Source organism: Pogona vitticeps, chromosome 6, assembly GCF_051106095.1.
Source record: "Pogona vitticeps strain Pit_001003342236 chromosome 6, PviZW2.1, whole genome shotgun sequence".
Taxonomy (NCBI): Eukaryota; Metazoa; Chordata; class Lepidosauria; order Squamata; family Agamidae; genus Pogona; species Pogona vitticeps.
In genome coordinates, this window is record NC_135788.1 from 94632956 (window position 1) to 94651898 (window position 18943).

The 18943-nt window shown below is 46.5% G+C and overlaps 2 protein-coding genes across 3 annotated transcripts in view; both read left to right on the forward strand.

Moving 5' to 3' along the window:
• Positions 1 to 314: 314 nt before the first annotated feature.
• HCRT (hypocretin neuropeptide precursor) lies at positions 315 to 5423 on the forward strand. The gene has a single exon (XM_073004289.2). The coding sequence runs from the start codon at positions 4651 to 4653 to the stop codon at positions 5206 to 5208; it is 558 nt and encodes a 185-aa protein (XP_072860390.2). The 5' UTR covers positions 315 to 4650; the 3' UTR covers positions 5209 to 5423.
• Positions 5424 to 11628: 6205 nt separating this feature from the next.
• The window catches only part of KCNH4 (potassium voltage-gated channel subfamily H member 4), a 60795-nt gene continuing 53480 nt past the window's right edge, over positions 11629 to 18943 (forward strand). For both annotated transcript variants that reach the window (XM_020785467.3, XM_020785469.3), the window contains exon 1: positions 11629 to 11787. In XM_020785467.3, coding sequence (XP_020641126.3) covers positions 11712 to 11787 — 76 coding nt within the window. In that variant the 5' untranslated portion in view covers positions 11629 to 11711. The remainder of the gene's footprint in view (positions 11788 to 18943) is intronic.

Here is an 18943-nt window from a genome sequence, read left to right on the forward strand (position 1 = left end):
ATGGTGGAAGCTGTTAAATTCACTATAGCACTGTGATGTAGAATACAACTGGCAAAACCACAGCATTGTTTTTTCCAAATACATTTGTCACGTGAGCAGGGTCTAGCTATCCAAAAGGTTTTAGGAATCGACAGGCTTAAAGTTAGATTAGGAACTTGGCATGTGCAAATTATGTATGAGTCAGGAAGAAACCACAATATAGTAGAACTACTAAATCTGCAGGATCAGTACCTGCAGCTTCTCTTACCCACTGCCCAAAAATATTAAATTAAAAAGCTCAGAAATACTTATGCATTTCCAAAGTGTGCTACCAGAACTGGCCACTTGAGGGAACCAAAGACTATGCTATAAACATAGGGGTTCTCTAGCCAAGTTTTTTGGCATCTGTGAGCGGGGGGGCGGGGGTTGGAACCGATGCCCCGCATGTACAGTGGTCCTACTGTACAGTATAAAGCAGTGAGCCCCAACCTTGAGCCTCCAGATATTCTTGGACTACAACTCCCAGAAGCCTTCTCCACCACCTCTGTTGGCCAGGATTTCTGGGAGGTGAAGTCCAAGAACATCTGGAGGCCCAAGGTTGGGGACCACTGGTATAAAGAATGAGAAAGATTATGATTCAGACCCTTGGAGTGTGTAAAGTTTGTTGACCTGGATCCTACTGAGCACAGACAGATGTTGGGCACAATATGTTTTATTGTGATGAAGCCAGAGTGGTTCCAGAGCAAAGAGATGCTAGATGTGGGCTGCAGTGTGGAGCACCTCACCTTGAGTGTAGCCAAAGAATGGGGGTCAGCCAGAAGGGTGGGGTTGGACCTTGATAGGGCCCTCATCCATTCAGCTGCCAGAACATCTACCTTTCTAGAGATGTAGGTGCTGGAACAGCAGCAGATTGATGGCAAGGAACAGCAGCAGATCGATGGATGTGCCAAGAAGACATTCCCTGCCCCTCTCAAGGTCAGTTGTTGTACCGTGTTCCCCCTAGAGGGGGCAGATGCTGCAGTCTTCCCCAACAATGTGATTTTTGTCAAGGGCAGCTACATACTGGAGTGTGATGAGCACCTGGAGGCTCAGAAGCCAAGATAAGTGTGATCCTCTGTGTCTGTCTCACTAAATGGGTGCATGTCAACTGGGCAACATGGGGCTACAGCGCTCTTCAAGGGCATTTCTCCCCACCTATGGCTGGGAAGAATCTCGGTCCTAGAGCCCCAGGCCTGGTCATCCACAAGAACAGGAAGAATATGACAGAAATAATATTCAGGCATAACCACCGCATCAATCTGAAACCTTGACCAGTTCCCCTTTTTACTTGACTTTATCTGAAATTGGATTCTCCAAGTACAAACTAGTCACCATACATGATAGCATGATTTGGAAGTGAGGGGTCAATACAGAGCTTTGCAGCAAACCGTAAACTGTGAGTCACATTATTTGGGGGTTTGTGGGTGGACTGGCTGACAAAGCCAAGCAACCAAAGAGCAAGTGCCTGCCTGAGCTCCTGGCTGAGAAGGAGAGCATGGACCTCACCATGTGGCTTCTTCAGAGGAGGAGGGATGGGAAAGGAATCCCGCAACAGCCCCAGGAACAACAGCCCAAAGTACAAACCCAGTCAAGCAGGACCATCTCTGGAAGAGGAGATAATGAAGGAGTCCCCACCAAGGAAACAGGAATAGCAGTGGAGATTAAGATGCATCCACCCTCTTCAGGGTAGCTACTGGGCAGCAGCGGTAGCGGAATTGACATTGGCAAAGGAGGCAGAGGTGGTGACATTCAAACCAACTTCACAGTCGCTGGCAATGATGAACTCCTGCTGAACTTTCCTTAACTTGAAAACCTTATGATGAGACAGTTCAAAAAGAAAAGAAAAAAATGATAATGCTGGAAGATAAGACTCCCAGGCTAGCTAGCAAGCAAGCAAGCAAGCAAGCAAGCAAGCAAGCAAGCAAGCAAGCAAGCAAGCAAGCAAGCAAGCAAGCAGGCAAGCAGGCAAGCAGGCAAGCAGGCAAGCAGGCAAGCAGGCAAGCAGGCAAGCAGGCAGGCAGGCAGGCAGGCAGGCAGGCAGGCAGGCAGGCAGGCAGGCAGGCAGGCAGGCAGGCAGGCAGGCAGGCAGGCAGGCAGGCAGGCAGGCAGGCAGGCAGATAGATAGATAGATAGATAGATAGATAGATAGATAGATAGATAGATAGATAGATAGATAGATAGATAGATAGATAGATAGATAGATAGATAGATAGATAGATAGATAGATAGAAGGGGGAGCTTGGGAAAGTTGTCATTTTCTTAGACTACAGCTTCCAGAATCTATATATATAGGTATATAGATTCTGGGAGCTGTAGTCTAAGAAAATGACAACTTTCCCAAGCTCCCCCTGCAAGATGCAGTGAGCACAATGAGTACACTAGGGAATCTCCAAAGCCGCTTCCAGGTTGAACGTTAACAGATTCTGCACCCCTAAAACTCCAAAAGAACCCGATCCCTCACAACAGGTCCCCATCTGCAGGTCTTTCAAGAGCCACATGCCACTGCTGAAGTACGTCAATGCAACGTGCTAAGGCTGGGCAACGAAAAGGACACTGCTAGTTTCTTGGCCTTTGGTGTTTTTTTTAAAAAAGAGAAGGTAATTAGCCTAATAGGCCTATGCTAACAAGTGCATCTCTCTCATTATCTCAGCCGAGGCTTTGGCCTCTTTTGTGGCTGCCGGGTTCCTCAGACCCGGGTGGGTTTGTTAGCAGAAGGAACGGGACAAAGGAAGGAGGTGACTTGTCTTGTCACTTAGAGACAGCGTGCAAAAGAATCCTTCTACTCTTTTCTGAGCCTTTTCGAGGTGCAGAGGGGGAGTATTATTTTCGGCTCCACAATGGAGACAAAGAGTATCACAAACAGGAGCAAATGAGACTCCCAGTACCCGCTCAAAACCCAACCTTATAAATTGGCCGCCGCCTCCAGCATTTGCTGAGAGCATCGCCTCCAGAAGGTCATGACACAAGCTCACCTGTAGCCTTGAAGACATTCAAGCTGAGGGAGAGTCACAATATGAAGGTAATAGTCATGCATCTTTCTAGCTAAGGAGAGCCCGGGGTGAGTGGGTGGGGAGGTGTGACATGGGGTTGGAGACACCTTTTTGGGATGAAGCCATGCGAGATCATTGGGAAACCCTAGAAAGAGCCAGACAGAAATTGCATTGGGCAATACAGGCTCATGGTATATCTAGAAAAGATAAAGGCAGTTCATATATTCTCATTCATTCATTCATTCATTCATTCATTCATTCATTCATTCATTCATTCAATGTGGGTTTTAGAAGTATGGTGAAACTCAGACTTTTGCATCACCAAGAAACCATCTTGTCCAGTGACTGGAAAAGTGGCTTTTCAAACTACAAGTCTCAGACAGTCCCCAGTTCTCATTGTCAATGGCCCCGTTGACTGGGGGATTCAGGGAGTTTCTATTTTTAAAAGTATGTTTTCAAAGCTCTGATCTTGTCTACTATGCCTCATCTCCTGTCTCAAGGTTTTGTAGCAGTACCTCTGCCACTGTGTGATAACAGGGTGCTAAATATGATAGGGGAAATAAAAGCAATGCTACCTCAGCAGAGGAACAAGAGGGATATGCAATCCTGGTTGAACAAATGGTGACTAAGGGTAGTGCAGGGCCAGCTAAATAATTTCTGCTGCCCAAAGCAGGGGCATCAAATGGCATTTCCCTTTGCAAATTACGATGCACCATTCAATGTGCACAAAATTGGCTTTAATGGAGAGCCTTGTTAATTCCACAGCGCTATGCCACTTGTCCCCTTTTCCCATAGGACTGATAATATGGCACGCCTTTTGGTCTGTGAGTGTACAGAAAGAAAGAAAGAAAGAAAGAAAGAAAGAAAGAAAGAAAGAAAGAAAGAAAGAAAGAAAGAAAGAAAGAAAGAAAGAAAGAAAGAAAGAAAGAAAGAACATTGTGAACCCCAAGAATTGATGCACAGCCAGATCTAAACATGTATTATGAATTACAACAACCTGGTTCCCTTGAAATGGGATGGGGTGCTACTCTCCCAAAGCCATGCTGGCAGAGCCATAAGTAGGAGTTTTGAATCCTGGGCAAAGGTACTGTCTAAGACCGGGCATTTTTTTTAATGAGGGCTAGAACCTTGACACTGATATAAAACACGACTGTACACAGGTTCAGACAGAAGGGGTAAATGACTGAAGTAAATGGTGTTAAGCCACAGCAGCTCCAAAAATATTATTCATCACAGCCTTTCAGCCTGAAAGGTTAGAAAAGCTGAAGCTGGGGTGAGGAAGATAATATTTCAGGGGAAATAGCTTAGGGGCTGTAAGGTAAAACAAACACAGAGTTTTGAAATGTTTTCTTTCTTTCTTTCGATTTTGAGTGGTTCTTGAAAACAAAAACAAAACCATATTGTCTTAGTTTCTCAACCATCTCAGCTCCCTAAATGAGTTACTCTGTTACTGGAAAAAAAAAAAAACCAAGCTGATGGAACCCCCCCTGGAAAGAAACTTTGAATTAGGGGAAGAAGGCTCATCGGAAAGTTGACAAAACAATTTCAAAGGATAGGTGCTAATTTAAAACAACAACATAATCATTTTCACACCGGGCATTCCAACACCCAGTTCCATCTTGGTTAACCAGTGGGAAGAATCATGGCTACCCAAAACCTTAGAGAACTGCCAGTTGTCAGTCTGGATGAGCTAAAAGTCTCATCAGCAAAGGCTTCTGCCTTGGACCCCCTCCAACTTGAAAGCTGCCAACTCCTTGTTGTGTGTCCCCAGGTCCGAAGAGCCACCTTCCTGTTCCTGCTCTTCTTGCTGTGCTCCTTGACCGATGCCAAGCAAATGGTGCCAGCGTGCTGCCATCAGAAAAGCTGCTCATGTCGCATCTTCGAGCTGCTCCATGGAATGGGCAACCACGCCGCTGGCATCCTAACCCTTGGCAAGCGGGGCCGTGCCACAGCCAGGCAGGCCTTCCACAGCCAGCTCTACCGTCTCTTCCACGGCTCAGAGAACCAGGCTGCGGGGATCCTCACCATGGGCAGGAGGGCAGCGAGCGAGTGGGCAACGGAGCCCAAGGGGAATGTCCGCAACAGCACTGCCCATCTGGCACCAGTGCTATGTGCTCCAGGGCCCAATCCTGCTGGAGGCTACTTGGAAAAGGACTTGCCACCCGGACCAAAGACTGGTGCTGTTGATTCCACTTACTAAGGTGTGTTCAAGGGGGAAGAAGCTGTTCAAGACTGCCCATTAGTTCCCCTTAAGGTTTCTTTCATCACTATTGTGGGTTGTTATTTAACATCAGGCAGGTGTTGGTGCTGTGTCCAAGGTAGCATCACCGCGGTTGTTCCCCTTGTGTAAACAGCTCTTTTCAAACATCCATCACCTCATCCTCTCTCAAATAAAGCTGGTGATCATGTTTCATAGCTGCTCTGTCAATGCTTGTATGAAACACTCTGCTGCTTGCCTGAAGAACCTGGATAGAACAAAACCTCATCCAGAGGGTGCCAATTAATAATCAAAGTTAATTACCATATATCAAAATGTGTCCCTTTCACATGTGGTGGAGTTTTAACTAGCACTTAGAAAAGTTACTTTTTTCTGATGACAAATACTAGAATCCTACAGCCAACCCAGGGAGTTGTAACCCAAAATAAGTAACTTTATCAAGACAGGCAAAAATGCCCATCGTGTATGAAACGGACAAACTCTTTCCCCTTCTCTTCTTCCTTTTCCTCCTCCTCCTCCTTCAATATGCCCTCCTGTTTCCAAACTTCACTCTGTATGCAGACATGTAAAGTAAGCTTCAGACTGCGATTGGGAAACGTTTGACTTTCCAGACTTCACTGGACTATATTTCCCTCCTTTGGCATAAGCCTTTTGTAAACCAGCATGCAGTGCAACACATAGTAATAGAGCTATTTGACCAAGCCGTCCTTTTACTGGGATCACCAGAGATTTGCTTACATTTGCTTTCATCTTGGCTTGCAGAATTCCAGCTCCTGAGTGGAGAAAAATAGCTGTACATGTGCATGCATGCATACAGTATATGTATGTGCGCACATAAGAAACAGAGAAGGGTGGAGGGAGGGATCTAAGAGAGAGGGACAGGTGTCTGTTTTTTGGGACTGAGAGCTATGCTAAGAGCTGTCATCCCATTACCGCTCGACTCAGACCAGAACTATTTCCTACAGTTTTTTGAGCCAGTGGCATTTTGTTTCAGAGCACTCATTTAATCACCTTTGTTGCCTCCAAATTGGCCTCGGTGTTCAGAGTGACCAGAAGCCAGAGCCTAACTCCATCACCCTATCTATTAAGAGGATGTTTCTAGCTATCCATCACAGCGAAGTCTTCTGTGTACTCACCACTGCTTGAACCACTCCGCAGGCTTGGCCCAGGTTGGCGGCCAGAGGGCAGTGTTGGCAAAGAAAGCTGGAAACCCCAGCGCCACAATAAACCTCTTTGTGTGGGTGATCCTTTTGTGCACTGTGTTAGCGCTTCGTCTCCACAAAGAAATTGTCAGACGCTCTCTGCTTCCTGGGTTAGCATTACAGGGTCTGATTTGGAACACTAAGCCCTAAACGTGTGAGGGATTGTCCAGGTTAGCAAGGCAGAGGAGAACACTTTGCTCAAGGGTACTCTCTCCTCTACTGCTCTTCTTTATTGTGCCAGGTCTTGGAACAAATTGCGCTTTGTGAAAATCTGAATTGTCCCAACAGAAAAGGTCCTGGGCACAGGTGGTCGTGGTGGTTCAGTTCTGCTTGAAAGCCAAACCCTCTGTCTTGGCCACTCCGTGATATAAATTCTAGATCCATTATGGTCAATACTATAGCAAGCGTGTGGCCTGACCTGTAGTTCCCAACCCAGTTTAATGTAAAGCAAGAGAAGGAGTAGGAGAGGGGGAAATGGGGAAGGAAAGCATTAGTAGCTGATGCCCATAGTGGATAGCATGGATGGCGGCAGGAAGGGCGCAGGGGCCAAAGGTGGGCCAAAGCAGGCATTTATATACTGTACCATGTATGTGTGCAGACATACACACTGGACCAGGCAAGTGAGTGATGTACTCGTGCACATACATGCACATACAGAAGCACACACTCAGTTGCACCCTTAGCCCATTCATTCATTCTATAACTTACAGCAGGGGGAAAAAACATCCAAGATCCCAAACCAATTGCCGCTTCCTTCTCTGTGCCTGGTTTCAAGGGAGGACAGTTGGCTGATGAACTCATCTTCATTATCTCATTCCCACCCTCCCCTCAACGCATACACTCTTTCACACTGTGTGAAGCTAGGCATTCAGCAGGAGAGGGACATGGGCAGGTCATGTCTACTCAGATACAGAAACTGACAGGAAGGGATCAGCTGGGAGTAGCCAGTCCGGTGCAGGGTGGCAGCGGCTGGTGGTGCCCCATTTGCCTTAAAGGGCCAGCCTCTGCTGAAGGAAAGCTGCATGAGATGGAGCAAGGGAAGCAGGGGTGGGAGGCAAGTGGTCAGTTTACCCAAGAGGAATAGAAAGACTTAACCTGGGTGGAGGGACAGAAGAGGGGGGTTCCCTTACTTTGGACTCTGACAATGGCATCCCTTCCAGATCAGTCTGCCAGTAGGGGATGGTGGGAGAGAGAGAGAGAAGGGGGTGCAGAGAATGAGTACATCTGCCATGCTGTCTCGAGCGAGGGAATAGGGTCCACGACACCACCATAAATGTCCTCTACCTCACCTCTGCCATATGGTAAGAGAAAAAGATTTAGACCAACATCGCCATGCTAGCTGCAACTAGAATAGACCCATCGACTCAGCCGGATTTACATAATTGTTGACTTAACATGAAATGGATCCAATGGGTCTATTCTTACTTAAGACCCGCAACAGGATACTGGCCTTTTTCTTTGTTCAGAGATGCACTATATACGTCAGGGATAAAGAACCGAAACTCCTTGGGCCAAGCAAACTGTTCTTTGAGTGGCAATCTGAACTAGTTTCCAAAGCAAACCCTGACTCTGAGCACTCTGAACTCTGCACATGGTCAAATATACTCTTTTTCCTCCTTTACTGTAATCCATCACACACTGCACAGTTGAATTCTAGCATGATTAAATCAGTTTTCTTGAGTGAGACTTACAAGTTCCTTTTCCCAGGTGTAGCCATCCAAAGTCAGCCTAAAGGGAAGTAAAACTGGAGTGAGCAGGTCTATGATTTTGAACTGGAATGCACCTCTATGGGAAATCTCCACGGAAGTAGTTTTCCAGGGTAACTGAGGAAGACCCAAGGAAAAAGCCCATCTGTCTATGAGCTGCCTTGATATGCCCATTTTTAACAGGGTTGCTGGCACTGAGCAGGGTATGGGATGGAGGAGTGACAAGAATAGATTTGGATGGTAACCAATGCCCATCCGTTCCATTCCACCCCCCTACCTAAAGGCAGGGCAGCATTCCAAGGGATTTGCATGTGTGTTGGGATGGGAGGAAGGGGAAAAGCTGGCATGCAAAGTCATCTTGCAAAAACAGTGTGCTTTAAGGACAGGAATAAACAAAAGTAGCCACACTGGTTCATGCACAATATGCACAAAATCCAACAGTGGGACGATACCTTTTAAAGGACCAAAATACTGGGGGGGGGGGGGCGAGTGGAAAATGTATGGTGTTTTGGTTGGCCTTTATTGCAAGCTTTAACAGTAGTTGCCATAATTGTTTTGAAATTGAAAAGACAAACCTAAAATAGAGGAATCCAAACAATAGGAGTACCTATCCAGCACATCTAACACTACATTGCTGTACTACATTTTATCCAATACAAATTCATCCTGCAAAAGAGAGTTTCCTCAAAATATAGCAAGAAAGAGTGCTGTAACTGCTTCCCAATCTCCCCAATTTGTGTCCACATTCAAAATGGGAGCATTCCTGCCGCTCATTCAACAATTAGTCAGTAACACCAACTGCACCTCCTTAAATGACCTGCCTTAGAGGAGACTAGCCAAGGCTGGGCTGCCTTGCATGTGCATTGAGGGTGCACTGCACAACTCTTAGCAACATCTCTTAGCAAAAGATTCTGGGGTGTTTCACAGTTCATGAAGGAAGCTGACCTTTTTGAAGCACAAGTCTCCAGCTGCTTCCACATCTGTGTGCATGGATGGGACGGACATTCACACCAGTGCATGAGGCCTGATGTCAGCAGCAAGTACAGGCACCAGCAATTCTGAAAGGAGTCTGTTCCAGCCCACATGGAGATGATGCCTGCAAGCAAATGAGCAAAGGTAAAGGTTCCCCTTGACATTTAGTCCTGTCATGTACGACTTTAGGGCGCGGTGCTCATCTCTGTTTCCAACCCATAGGGCTAGCATTTGTCCAAAGACAGTTTCTGTTGTCACATGGCCAGTGTGACTAGACACGGAACGCTGTTACCTTCCCACCAAGATGGTCCCTATTTATCTACTCGCATTTACATGCTTTGAACTGCTAGGTTGGCAGGAGCTGGGACAAGCGACGGGAGCTCACTCCATCCTGTGGATTCGATCTTATAACTGCTTGGTCTTCTGACCTTGCAGCACAGAGGCTTCTGCGGTTTAACCCGCAGCACCACCACGTCCCACAAATGAGCAAAACCGTGCATTAAAAGGGAAGTGACAAATGGAGAGGAAAAGGAAATGATGGGTCTGGTCCAGCCACAGTCCAGCCAAGCAAATGGAGTAATAAAAGCTCAGAAGGATTCCAGGAAAACTGACCAAGACACATCTACACACCCACAACCCCATAGCACTTTAAAGCAAAAGTGGCGAACAGGTGTCTTCAGGCCTCATGTGGACAATGTGCACCTCAAGATCCCCAAGATCTTGTGGTGTGCATCTCAAGATCCCCAAGACATTTTCTTTTTAAAAAGTCTGATAAATGGAGTGGAAAACATACACCACGTTCCATCTGGGAACTTTTAAGTTCAAAACTCACTTTAAAGCCCCCTTTGTCAGGTAGGGCGGAAGAAGGTCCTGACCTGAAGGTATGTGTGCTTCCCCACCAGCCTTGCCCTTCCTCACCTTTGGAAGTGCTTGTCAAGAACAAGGGTGGGCAAGGACAACAAGAAGGAGAGAGTGGAAAAGCCCACAAGGTACTTCTTAGCGGTGGTTCCCTTTCTGCCCCAGGGAGGGCCAAAACGGTCATTTCATCCATGCCTGGGAGTTGCAAAGCGGCTAGTAAGCTCCCAGGATTCTTCCCCTACAACCCTACAGTTGTCTCCTCAGAAGTCAGTTCCAATGAGTTCAGGGCTTTTCTCTCAGTGAGTGGGGCCTTAAGAGTGTTAGGTGAACGCACTCGATGGTTTTATTTTCGTCCCTTTTTCAACATGCTTTTTGGTACATTTTATTACCATCTCTCTCTTTTCTCTCTCTTTAAGTATCCGAAGGAAGAAGTGAAAAAGAGACATTATGGGGATACGTGCGCATGTGAGTGTTGTTGTTTTCCCCTCTTTTTTCTTTTCTTACAGTGCAATGCAGCCATGCATGTACCTTTTTCTTTAAAAGCCTGACTCCTTTTTTTCCTACCATGTCTCCGGCTACTACAATAATAAATACACCTGTTCTTCTTTTCTTTCTCTGGCTATAAGGGAAAGCCTTGCTTACCTTTTCACCAGATGCTAGTAGATAGCAGAAGCAGTTGTGTGTTGTATCTGCTGCTATCTCGCCTTTACCTTGATATGCCTGCCGTTCTTTGATAGAGCTCGCTTTATGTTTTTTCTCCTGAAGCTAAGTCATTTTGTTCTGTTTTACCATCAACCTCTTTTTGGTGGGTTTTTTTTTGTCTTGTATGTTTAGCAAAGCTGTTACATTTTTACATACAAGCTCTTAGTTTTATTAAGCTGTGCATAGCAAATGGGTGGTTTTAAGTCTGTTTGATATTTTTATAGTAGATGTATATTGGGTTACTTCTTTGTGTGTGTGTGTGTGTGTGTGTGTGTGTGTGTGTGTGTGTGTGTGTGTGTGTGTGTGTGTGTGTGTGTGTGTGTGTGTGTGTGTGTGTGTGTGTGTGTAGTTTGTTTGCCGACTTCTTTTTTTCTTTCACCTTCGCTGCTCACTGAGTATCCTACATGGCTGTAGGATACTTTCTTTTTGAGCCAACAATTCCCAGCGTTTATCTGGAAATATCTTGAAGAGCAAATAATCCAACAGGGCGCGCGCATCTGGCACAGGCGCTTCCTGCCCATCTCCTGGCGCGTCTGGCCTCGCTCGGGCAGCGCCGTGCGGGACCCTTTGCGGAGCGTGCCAGGCGCCGCTCCTGGGAGTGAGTGAGCGAGGGAGCGAGCGCGCAAGGGAGCAGCAGGAGGCGCGGGCGCCCGCGATCTGGGCGGGTTCCTTCTCGCTCGCTCCCCTCGCCTCCCGGGCGCTCTCTCCTCTCAAGCTCTCCTCCCTCCTCCCCGCGCCCCACCACCCCCAGCGCTTCCCCATGTGCTCGCCTCAGCCCGCTCCCTTGCTAATTGCACGGCTGGGATTAGTGGGGAGGGAAATGACAGCCGGGAGGGAGCGAGCCCGGGTGGCTCCCGCAGCTGCCTCGCCTCGCGCTGCCAGCGCAGGCCGGGATGCCGCGCACCCTCCTGCCTGACCCGCTTCGGGGCGACTTCTGAAAACACCCCCCCCTCCTTACACACACACACACACACGCACACACACACAGAGGGACACCCTCCCCGCGAGGGCGGCGAGGGCGGGGGGCGCCGATGGTGCTGCCGCCATGCCGGTGATGAAAGGCTTGTTGGCGCCGCAGAACACCTTCCTGGATAACATCGCCAACAGGTTCGATGGGACACGTAAGTCGCCTTGGGGATCGCGGGCGCGGCTCGGGGTGCCGGGGACCGGAGATTGACCAGCCCTCCTTCCCCGACCCTTTCTTCCCATTCGTGGAGTTCGAGGGGACCGATCCTGAGGGCGTGTGCGCGGGAGAGAGGGCTCCCCCCACGCCGCCGCGAACCTTCTTCTCCCCTTTTCCCTCCGCACAAAAGTTAAACTCCGCTTCGGACGAAGGCGCCCTGAGGACCGGGGCGCTTGCCTCTGGAGCTGGCAGAGGTTGAAGAAAGACGTCTGGACAGAAAGGGGGCGCCTTGATAACTCTCCCCCCCCCCCCGCGCGCTTCCTGCGCGCTTTTTACTTCCCTTTCACAGTGAGCGGACGGCCCTGCAGCGGGGAGGGGGGCCGCGATCCCGTGCGCTAGGCGGGATGCCCAGGCGAGCTATTTGCCCCAAATCCGGAACAATAGAGGTGCTTTACTCCGTAGACACCCCCCCCCGCCACCTCCGGCTCCCGGGCTTGCTTTGTGTGGCGTCTCTCTCTTCTCCGGCATCTCTCCCCGCCACACGCACACGCACACATACCGTCCCCATCCCTGGAGTTAACAAAGAGGCAAGAAATGCTCTTTATCTTTCTCCGAGCGGGAGCCGCCGATCTTTAAATGTGTGTGTGGTGTGTGTTGCGTGATGATCCCTCTGGTTTCACTGCCGCCGCCCCCCCCCCGTCGCCCTTGAACAAAAAGAACTCCCTATGTTTTTGCGGCGGAAACTGCTTGCGGCGCCCCTTCGTTTGCTGGGCAAGGCTTCCCTCTGCCCTTGGATGGCCGGAGGAGCCTCCCAATCTGGTCGCGCAACCCTCGCGTGCTTCCTCGGGAGTAACGGGGAAAGCCGGCCGAAGTTGTTACTTAACGCGCTCCCCACACCCCCCCCCCATCACGCGTGTGAAAAGGATCCCCTTCGGAGCAGTCTTGGGCTGATATCCTTGCAGTCGGTCGGCAAACCGGGAAAGAAACATCCTTCAAATGTGAAAATCACGTTTCTAAAACATAGCGGGGGGGGGTAGTAGGGACTCTGTGTACAGTATATATGATGCCATTTGACATGGATTTTTAAAGAAAAGAATGTGAAGCAGCTTAAAATGGATGAGACTGCAGTTTGTCCTGACAGGTGTTTCTAGGTTAGACAGCGGTGGAGAGTCTCTTTGAGTGCCCCACTTCCTTCCTGCAAACTTTTAGCCCAGAACTTACTTCTTCGGTTACTTTTGGAATGGGGGTGGAGGGAATCTAGGGAGTCCCAAAGGGATTCCCTAGAATTGCCATCACTTCAAAAGGTGGTAAGCCAGCCCCGCTGGGGCCTTTCAGGGTCGTGTTTGCTCCTTTTGCTGAGTGAGGCTGTGGCTATTTCCCCCAAAATCCCATCCTGATTATTTCTTTGGGCTCTTTGCAATCCCCAGCTCAGCCCTAGAACTCCTGAAACAAGAATTTAAAGAAGTTTCCAGGGCAGGAGTCAAGATGGTCTCTAGGGTGTGACTGCAAAATCTACAAATAGTCCTGGAGCACCTTTAAGACTACCTAGTTTTATTTGCTCTAAGCTTTTATGGACTGCAGCCCACTGCAAAGGAGAAAGAGCATGCCTCTGAGCATGTGCAAAGGTGTCGATATATAATCACAAGATTACATGCCCATCTCTGATCACCTTAGCTATCCCTACCCCATATTTCCCACCCCTCTCTTTTCTTCCCTACCTTCCTTGTCTCCCCTACACCTGAAACATTAAGACTGTATACTACGGGGTGGGGGGGCATAGACTGACCTTTTTTAAATTTTGCAAAGCACTGCCTGTATTGTCAGTGCAATGAAAACAAGAATGATAATGAAGAAAAGGTTAGGAAGATTGTAAACAAGGAGTAATGGCTTAAACACCTTGCTTGTTTTGAGAAACTTGATTTGAACTGGCTAACACTCTGTGTTTCTCAGACTTGTAGAACGATTTGCTCTTCTTAGCTCCCAAGCAGCTTCAGTGCAGGATTTGCAGTGCCATTCAGGGTATTAAGATGCAAGACTCCCTCGGATGTTGCCAGGGAGTTCTCTTGAGCAAGGGAGTGACAGCTGTAAAGTCAGAGTTTCAGTGCAAGAATTTTAGACATTGATCTTAAGAATTTTATAAGGGGGGGGGGACTCTTTAGATGGTACTGTGTATAATGTTACTTCAGACCATCGTAAGAGAGCCACGCTGCATATGGAGTCCCCTTGCCCGTATTGTGAAGTGGGGGCCTGGGTTTTTGTCTGAAAATCTTGCCTTGTACAATCCTTGTTTACTTTGATGATGCTCTTCTTGCACAGTTCTGAGTTTCCGTCTGACAGGTCAGCAGTGTTGGTAGTCTCTGTGAAAAATAACAGAATCATGTGACATTTTCGGGACTAAGAAATGTATTGTAAGATGAGCTTTCATGGACACACAACCCACTTCTTCACAGAGCACATCTCTGTGTAGGTATTGTCTATATCCTTCCCACTATCATATATGCTGTAAATATTTCCAGTATTCCAAAAAACTCCCCCCCCATGCATCTGTAGATGTGGGCTGCATGTCTGTGAACGCTCCTGTTATGATAAATTTGCTAGTCTTAAACATGTCATGTGGCGCTTTGATAATTTCAGTATAAACTTATTTATTTTATATTAAAAATAAATAAACTTGTTTATTTTATATTTGTCCTGCCTTTCCTCTGAAGAAGTCTAGGTGGAAAGCATGATCCTCCCCCTCCTCATTTTATTCTTAGAACAACACTATGAGACAGATATAATAATCATGTCTCATCAAGTCAATTTTGGTCAATGGTGATCCTCTTCAGGGTTTTCTAGGTAGAGTGCTTTACTATTCCCTTCTTCTGGGGGTGCCCTGGGACTGTGCAGCTTGCCCAAGGCCACACAGGCTGGCTGTAAGCCAATAAAATCACCCAGCGAGCCCCATAAGCCATGCAAGTGCCACTAGGGCAGGACTTTGGAATGAGTATCCAGGCCTTTTCATTCAACAGAATGAGCAGGAGGCAGCAGGGTCAAATTACCACATTCTGCAGAAAGTGAAAAATTGCTTGTATGAAGAAAGCAACAGGATGGGTGTAAGACAGCTACATTCAAAGACTGAAATTTCCTAACTGCAACCCTAACTCCAGCTGTGAATGATGTAGAGCAGTAGTTCCCAACTTTGAATCCCCGTGTATTCTCTCTCTCTCTCTCTCTCTCTCTCTCTCTCTCTCTCTATCTATCTATCTATCTATCTATCTATCTATCTATCTATCTATCTATCTATCTATCTATCTATCTATCTATCTATGCCAAAAACATACAGCAGCCTCTTTTCAAAATACTGTTGTTGCTTCAGCCCCCAGTAATGCAGTGATGAAAAACAGTATCCTATTTTACTATTCTTTTCTATCCTAAGAATCCTTGGGATAATATATGTGAAGGGTAGGGGACATTCTCAGGTGATGAACCTTCCCATGTCAGTGAGGAATGAAGAAGCCATATAAATCATAAATCTATTCTCAACAGCTTCTGTTCTAGTAATCAGTAACTGCTAATATGCCTTGACAAGGTGGACCCAGGACAATTTTACTACTTGTGTCAAAGAGCAAGATGAGAACTTTCTCATTCTGTATACAGGAGGCCAGTAGACTGGAATACCTACGCCAGTACTGGGGATGGTTCAGCATTTTCTGCCATACCTGAGGGCACTAGGCTGGCTTAAGTGGGCACAAGGCAGAGAGAGCCTTAGAGGGCACTAACCAGGGAAACGCCAGAAAAATAGTTGGGAGGTGGTGCTACTGTGGCTCCCAGCATCTGTACTGAAGGGGTTACTTTAGTCTATCCAATGGTAGGGCCAGCCCAGTGCCTTGAGGCAGCTCAGCCTTGTAATTTGTCTTAAAAAAAATAAAACAAGGAAGTACTTCCAAATAGATATAAGCCAATTGTAACGTTCCTTAAATTTTTGGCAGTGGTCTTTTAGAGTCCAGAAAAGGTATTTTCTGGAACTACCATCTCCCAAGATTTCCCAGCTAGTACGGCCAGCTGGAAGAAAGATCCTGGGAGGTATGGGAATAAAATGGATAAATTATCTCAGCTCTGAATTCTATTCTTACTTACTTGGGAGTAAGGCTGAAGAAGGTGAACAGGACTTACATCTGATTAATAATGAGCATGTAGATATTTTTCATTTATATCAGGATGAGGTTGTGTACTAGTTCCACACTTCTTATTTTTCATTCTTGCAAAAATTGAGCTAAATTAACAGCCTCGATAAGGAACAGACAATTATATGCAGCTGCATCCCAAAATGAATTTTAGTTACCCCCATATTCTATACTTCTGTCATCAGAGGGGCTTTGCTATTTGGTATGGAAACCAGTAACTAACTCACCTCCTTTGGTCTGTGAGGATGCTGAAGTTGTTTCCTTATTCCCTGTTCTCACTTCCTAAAACATCCTCTCATTTTAAGAAAATTGGGACAAAAATACCTAGTACACTTTTCAGAATTAAGAACACATTGCTCACGTAGTGTTAGACCTTCAGTTTGGGGGAAGGTACAGCTTTTTCAGTGGATGGGGAATCCCAATGAAAAGCAGTTCATTTACAGAACCTAAATGAGTTACTTCTTTGAATTACGGTGCCCAGAATCCCCCCCCCCCACTGCTTGGCAGGGGAATTCGGAGAGCTGTAGTCCAGCAGAGAAGTAACTTTTTCCAAGCTATGCAAATTTGTGACTTCAGCTAAGATGTAAGTTGTACTCGGGCTCAAGTGCCTGGATGTGTATTTGATGAAATCTCAAGTCCTGATATAAACTCATCCCTGCTGGGTATTTCATCAAATACACAGAGGAAATGTAGAGTGCTCGGTGGTCTTTTTCAAACATGTGAACAAAAAAAAAGAGCACTCCTTGCATGTGCAAAGAGCCTTCTCCCTTTCACTATTGAAAACAAAAACAACATACAAATCAACCCCAAACTGCACACCCAAATCTGTATGTGTGAGATTAAGAGAGAAGGTAACACAGAACTGTGCCATTTTTGCCACTGCTCACTTTAAAGGTTAGACACCAGGTTTCTCAGAAGGAAGATGAGATGTAACAGTAATAATTGTCTCATGCCTATGTGCGGAGTTCCTTTCCATTCTCACCAGTGATTGGAGAAAAATCGCTAGTTCCTTTACCTGAGAGATTAATAGGAGGAGTTCCAGGGCTAGTTTGTTCCTCCACCCCACCCTGCCCTGCACCATCAACAATCGATGTTTGGAGGATGGGAGGAGAGAAGCATTGATCTCAAGCTTATTGAGGTGAAGGGTTTGGTCCCTGATCTAAGACCGGACGAGCTGGTGGGAAGCCTTAAATGTATTCTAGACAATGCTAGGAATAATATTTTATTTTTACATATTTAATCTTTCCACTGGCATTCGAAATAGGTCCCGGGGCTGAAGCTTTGTTTGAAAGTCAGTCTGATGGTTACTTCTTCTTTGTTAACTACCTGGTTCCAACTGCTTTGAAAGGAAAGTGCTACGAGGAGGGGAGAAAGGTGTAGCAATCATGTTTTTTTTAAAAAACACACAACTAAAATGCCATATTGTGGCTTGGGGATTTTCCCTTAAGAGGATTCCTGCGTTGTGGGTGGGGAGGACGGTTTAAATGCTTCCAGAAAGATCAATGAAAACTAATTTAGCCTTTTTCCTGTGGGGGCGGTCCAGGAAAAGCTTTCATAATAAAATGTCTCCACCCCTAGCCCCTCCTCTATGCTCTTTCCACTGTCCTCCTTCCCCTGTAGGTGCTCAGGTGCAAATATATGAAAGAGAACTATTCATGCTGAACCTCTGAGGAAAATAATAATTTGTGTGATGATTTCAGGAATGGGGCAAATGTTTTCATTTAAAACATATATAGCTCCTTTGGAGTAAGAGATTGAGAGTTCAATTCCCCATTTTGCCTCATAGAAGAAGAGCCAACATGTGTGGCCTTGGGCAAGCTATTCAGTACCAGACTACCCCCAGAAGAAGGGAATAGTAATGAATACTCATTCCTGAGTACTCTCTACCTTTAAAAAAAACCCTGAAAAGGGTTGCCATAAGTTGGAATAACGTTGATGGCATAGAATTATTAATTATTATTGGTTTAACTGGAAGGATTTTTTAAAACAGTCTCAACTATGCCAACAAATAAGTGCGGGGGGGGGGGGAAGGGACGTGACACAAGGAAATCAGCAAATGCATTCATTCAGCACCTTGGACAGTTACCAAATCCCTTACAAGGGGCTTTGGTTTTCAGGCATGGTCATTTTATGACTTTCTAGATCAGTGGTGTCGAACTATGGCCCTCCAGATGTTCTTGGACTTCAACTCCCAGAAGCCTTCACCACCACCTCTGCTGGCCAGGATTTCTGGGAGTTGAAGGCCAAGAACATCTGGAGGGCCACAGTTCGACACCACTGTTCTAGATGTTGTTAGAATGCAACTTCCAGTAGATCCAGCAAGCATTGTAAATGGGATGGGATGATGAGAACTGCAGCTCATGAATATCTGGAAGGCCACAAATAGCCCACCCCTATTTAGGGTTTTTAAAAGACTTTTCTTGTGCCCTTGGTGCTAGAAAATGTGTTCCAAGCCAAACCTGCTGGTAAGTCCATCATTCTTTTTGAATGGATATGGAAATGCTAGCCCTCATCATGGAAGCCAGAATATACGGACAGATACATTAATCTGTAGCACTGAATTAATTTTAGCAGTTTTCATCTCAACTGGAGATAGGTCTTTTGTGTATCTAATGAGCTTTAATTGTCCATTTAAAACCTGCCTGTCTCAGATACCTTGCTTTACAATGGGAGAGTTTGTAATCCTGTCTTGTCATTGGGGCATCCATTGCCCTTCAATTAACTGTGATGACTATAGGAAAGCTCAGAGGCAAAAAAAGAGGAAGGTGGAGAGAGGTGGGAAGCAGATGTTGCTAGCATTCCTCCTAATTAAAATGACCTGGTGGGTTAAACATGCAGTCCCTGATTCCACTATGTTACCGCTCTTTCCAGGCTAGTTGTTTTTCCCAGACAGCAGGTTTGAGTGTGGGCAGGACTCATCTGTGAAAAACAAAAGATATAAAGGCTCGAGCTGCTTTAGAAATCACCTCCTCTGCCTATCTTAGTCTC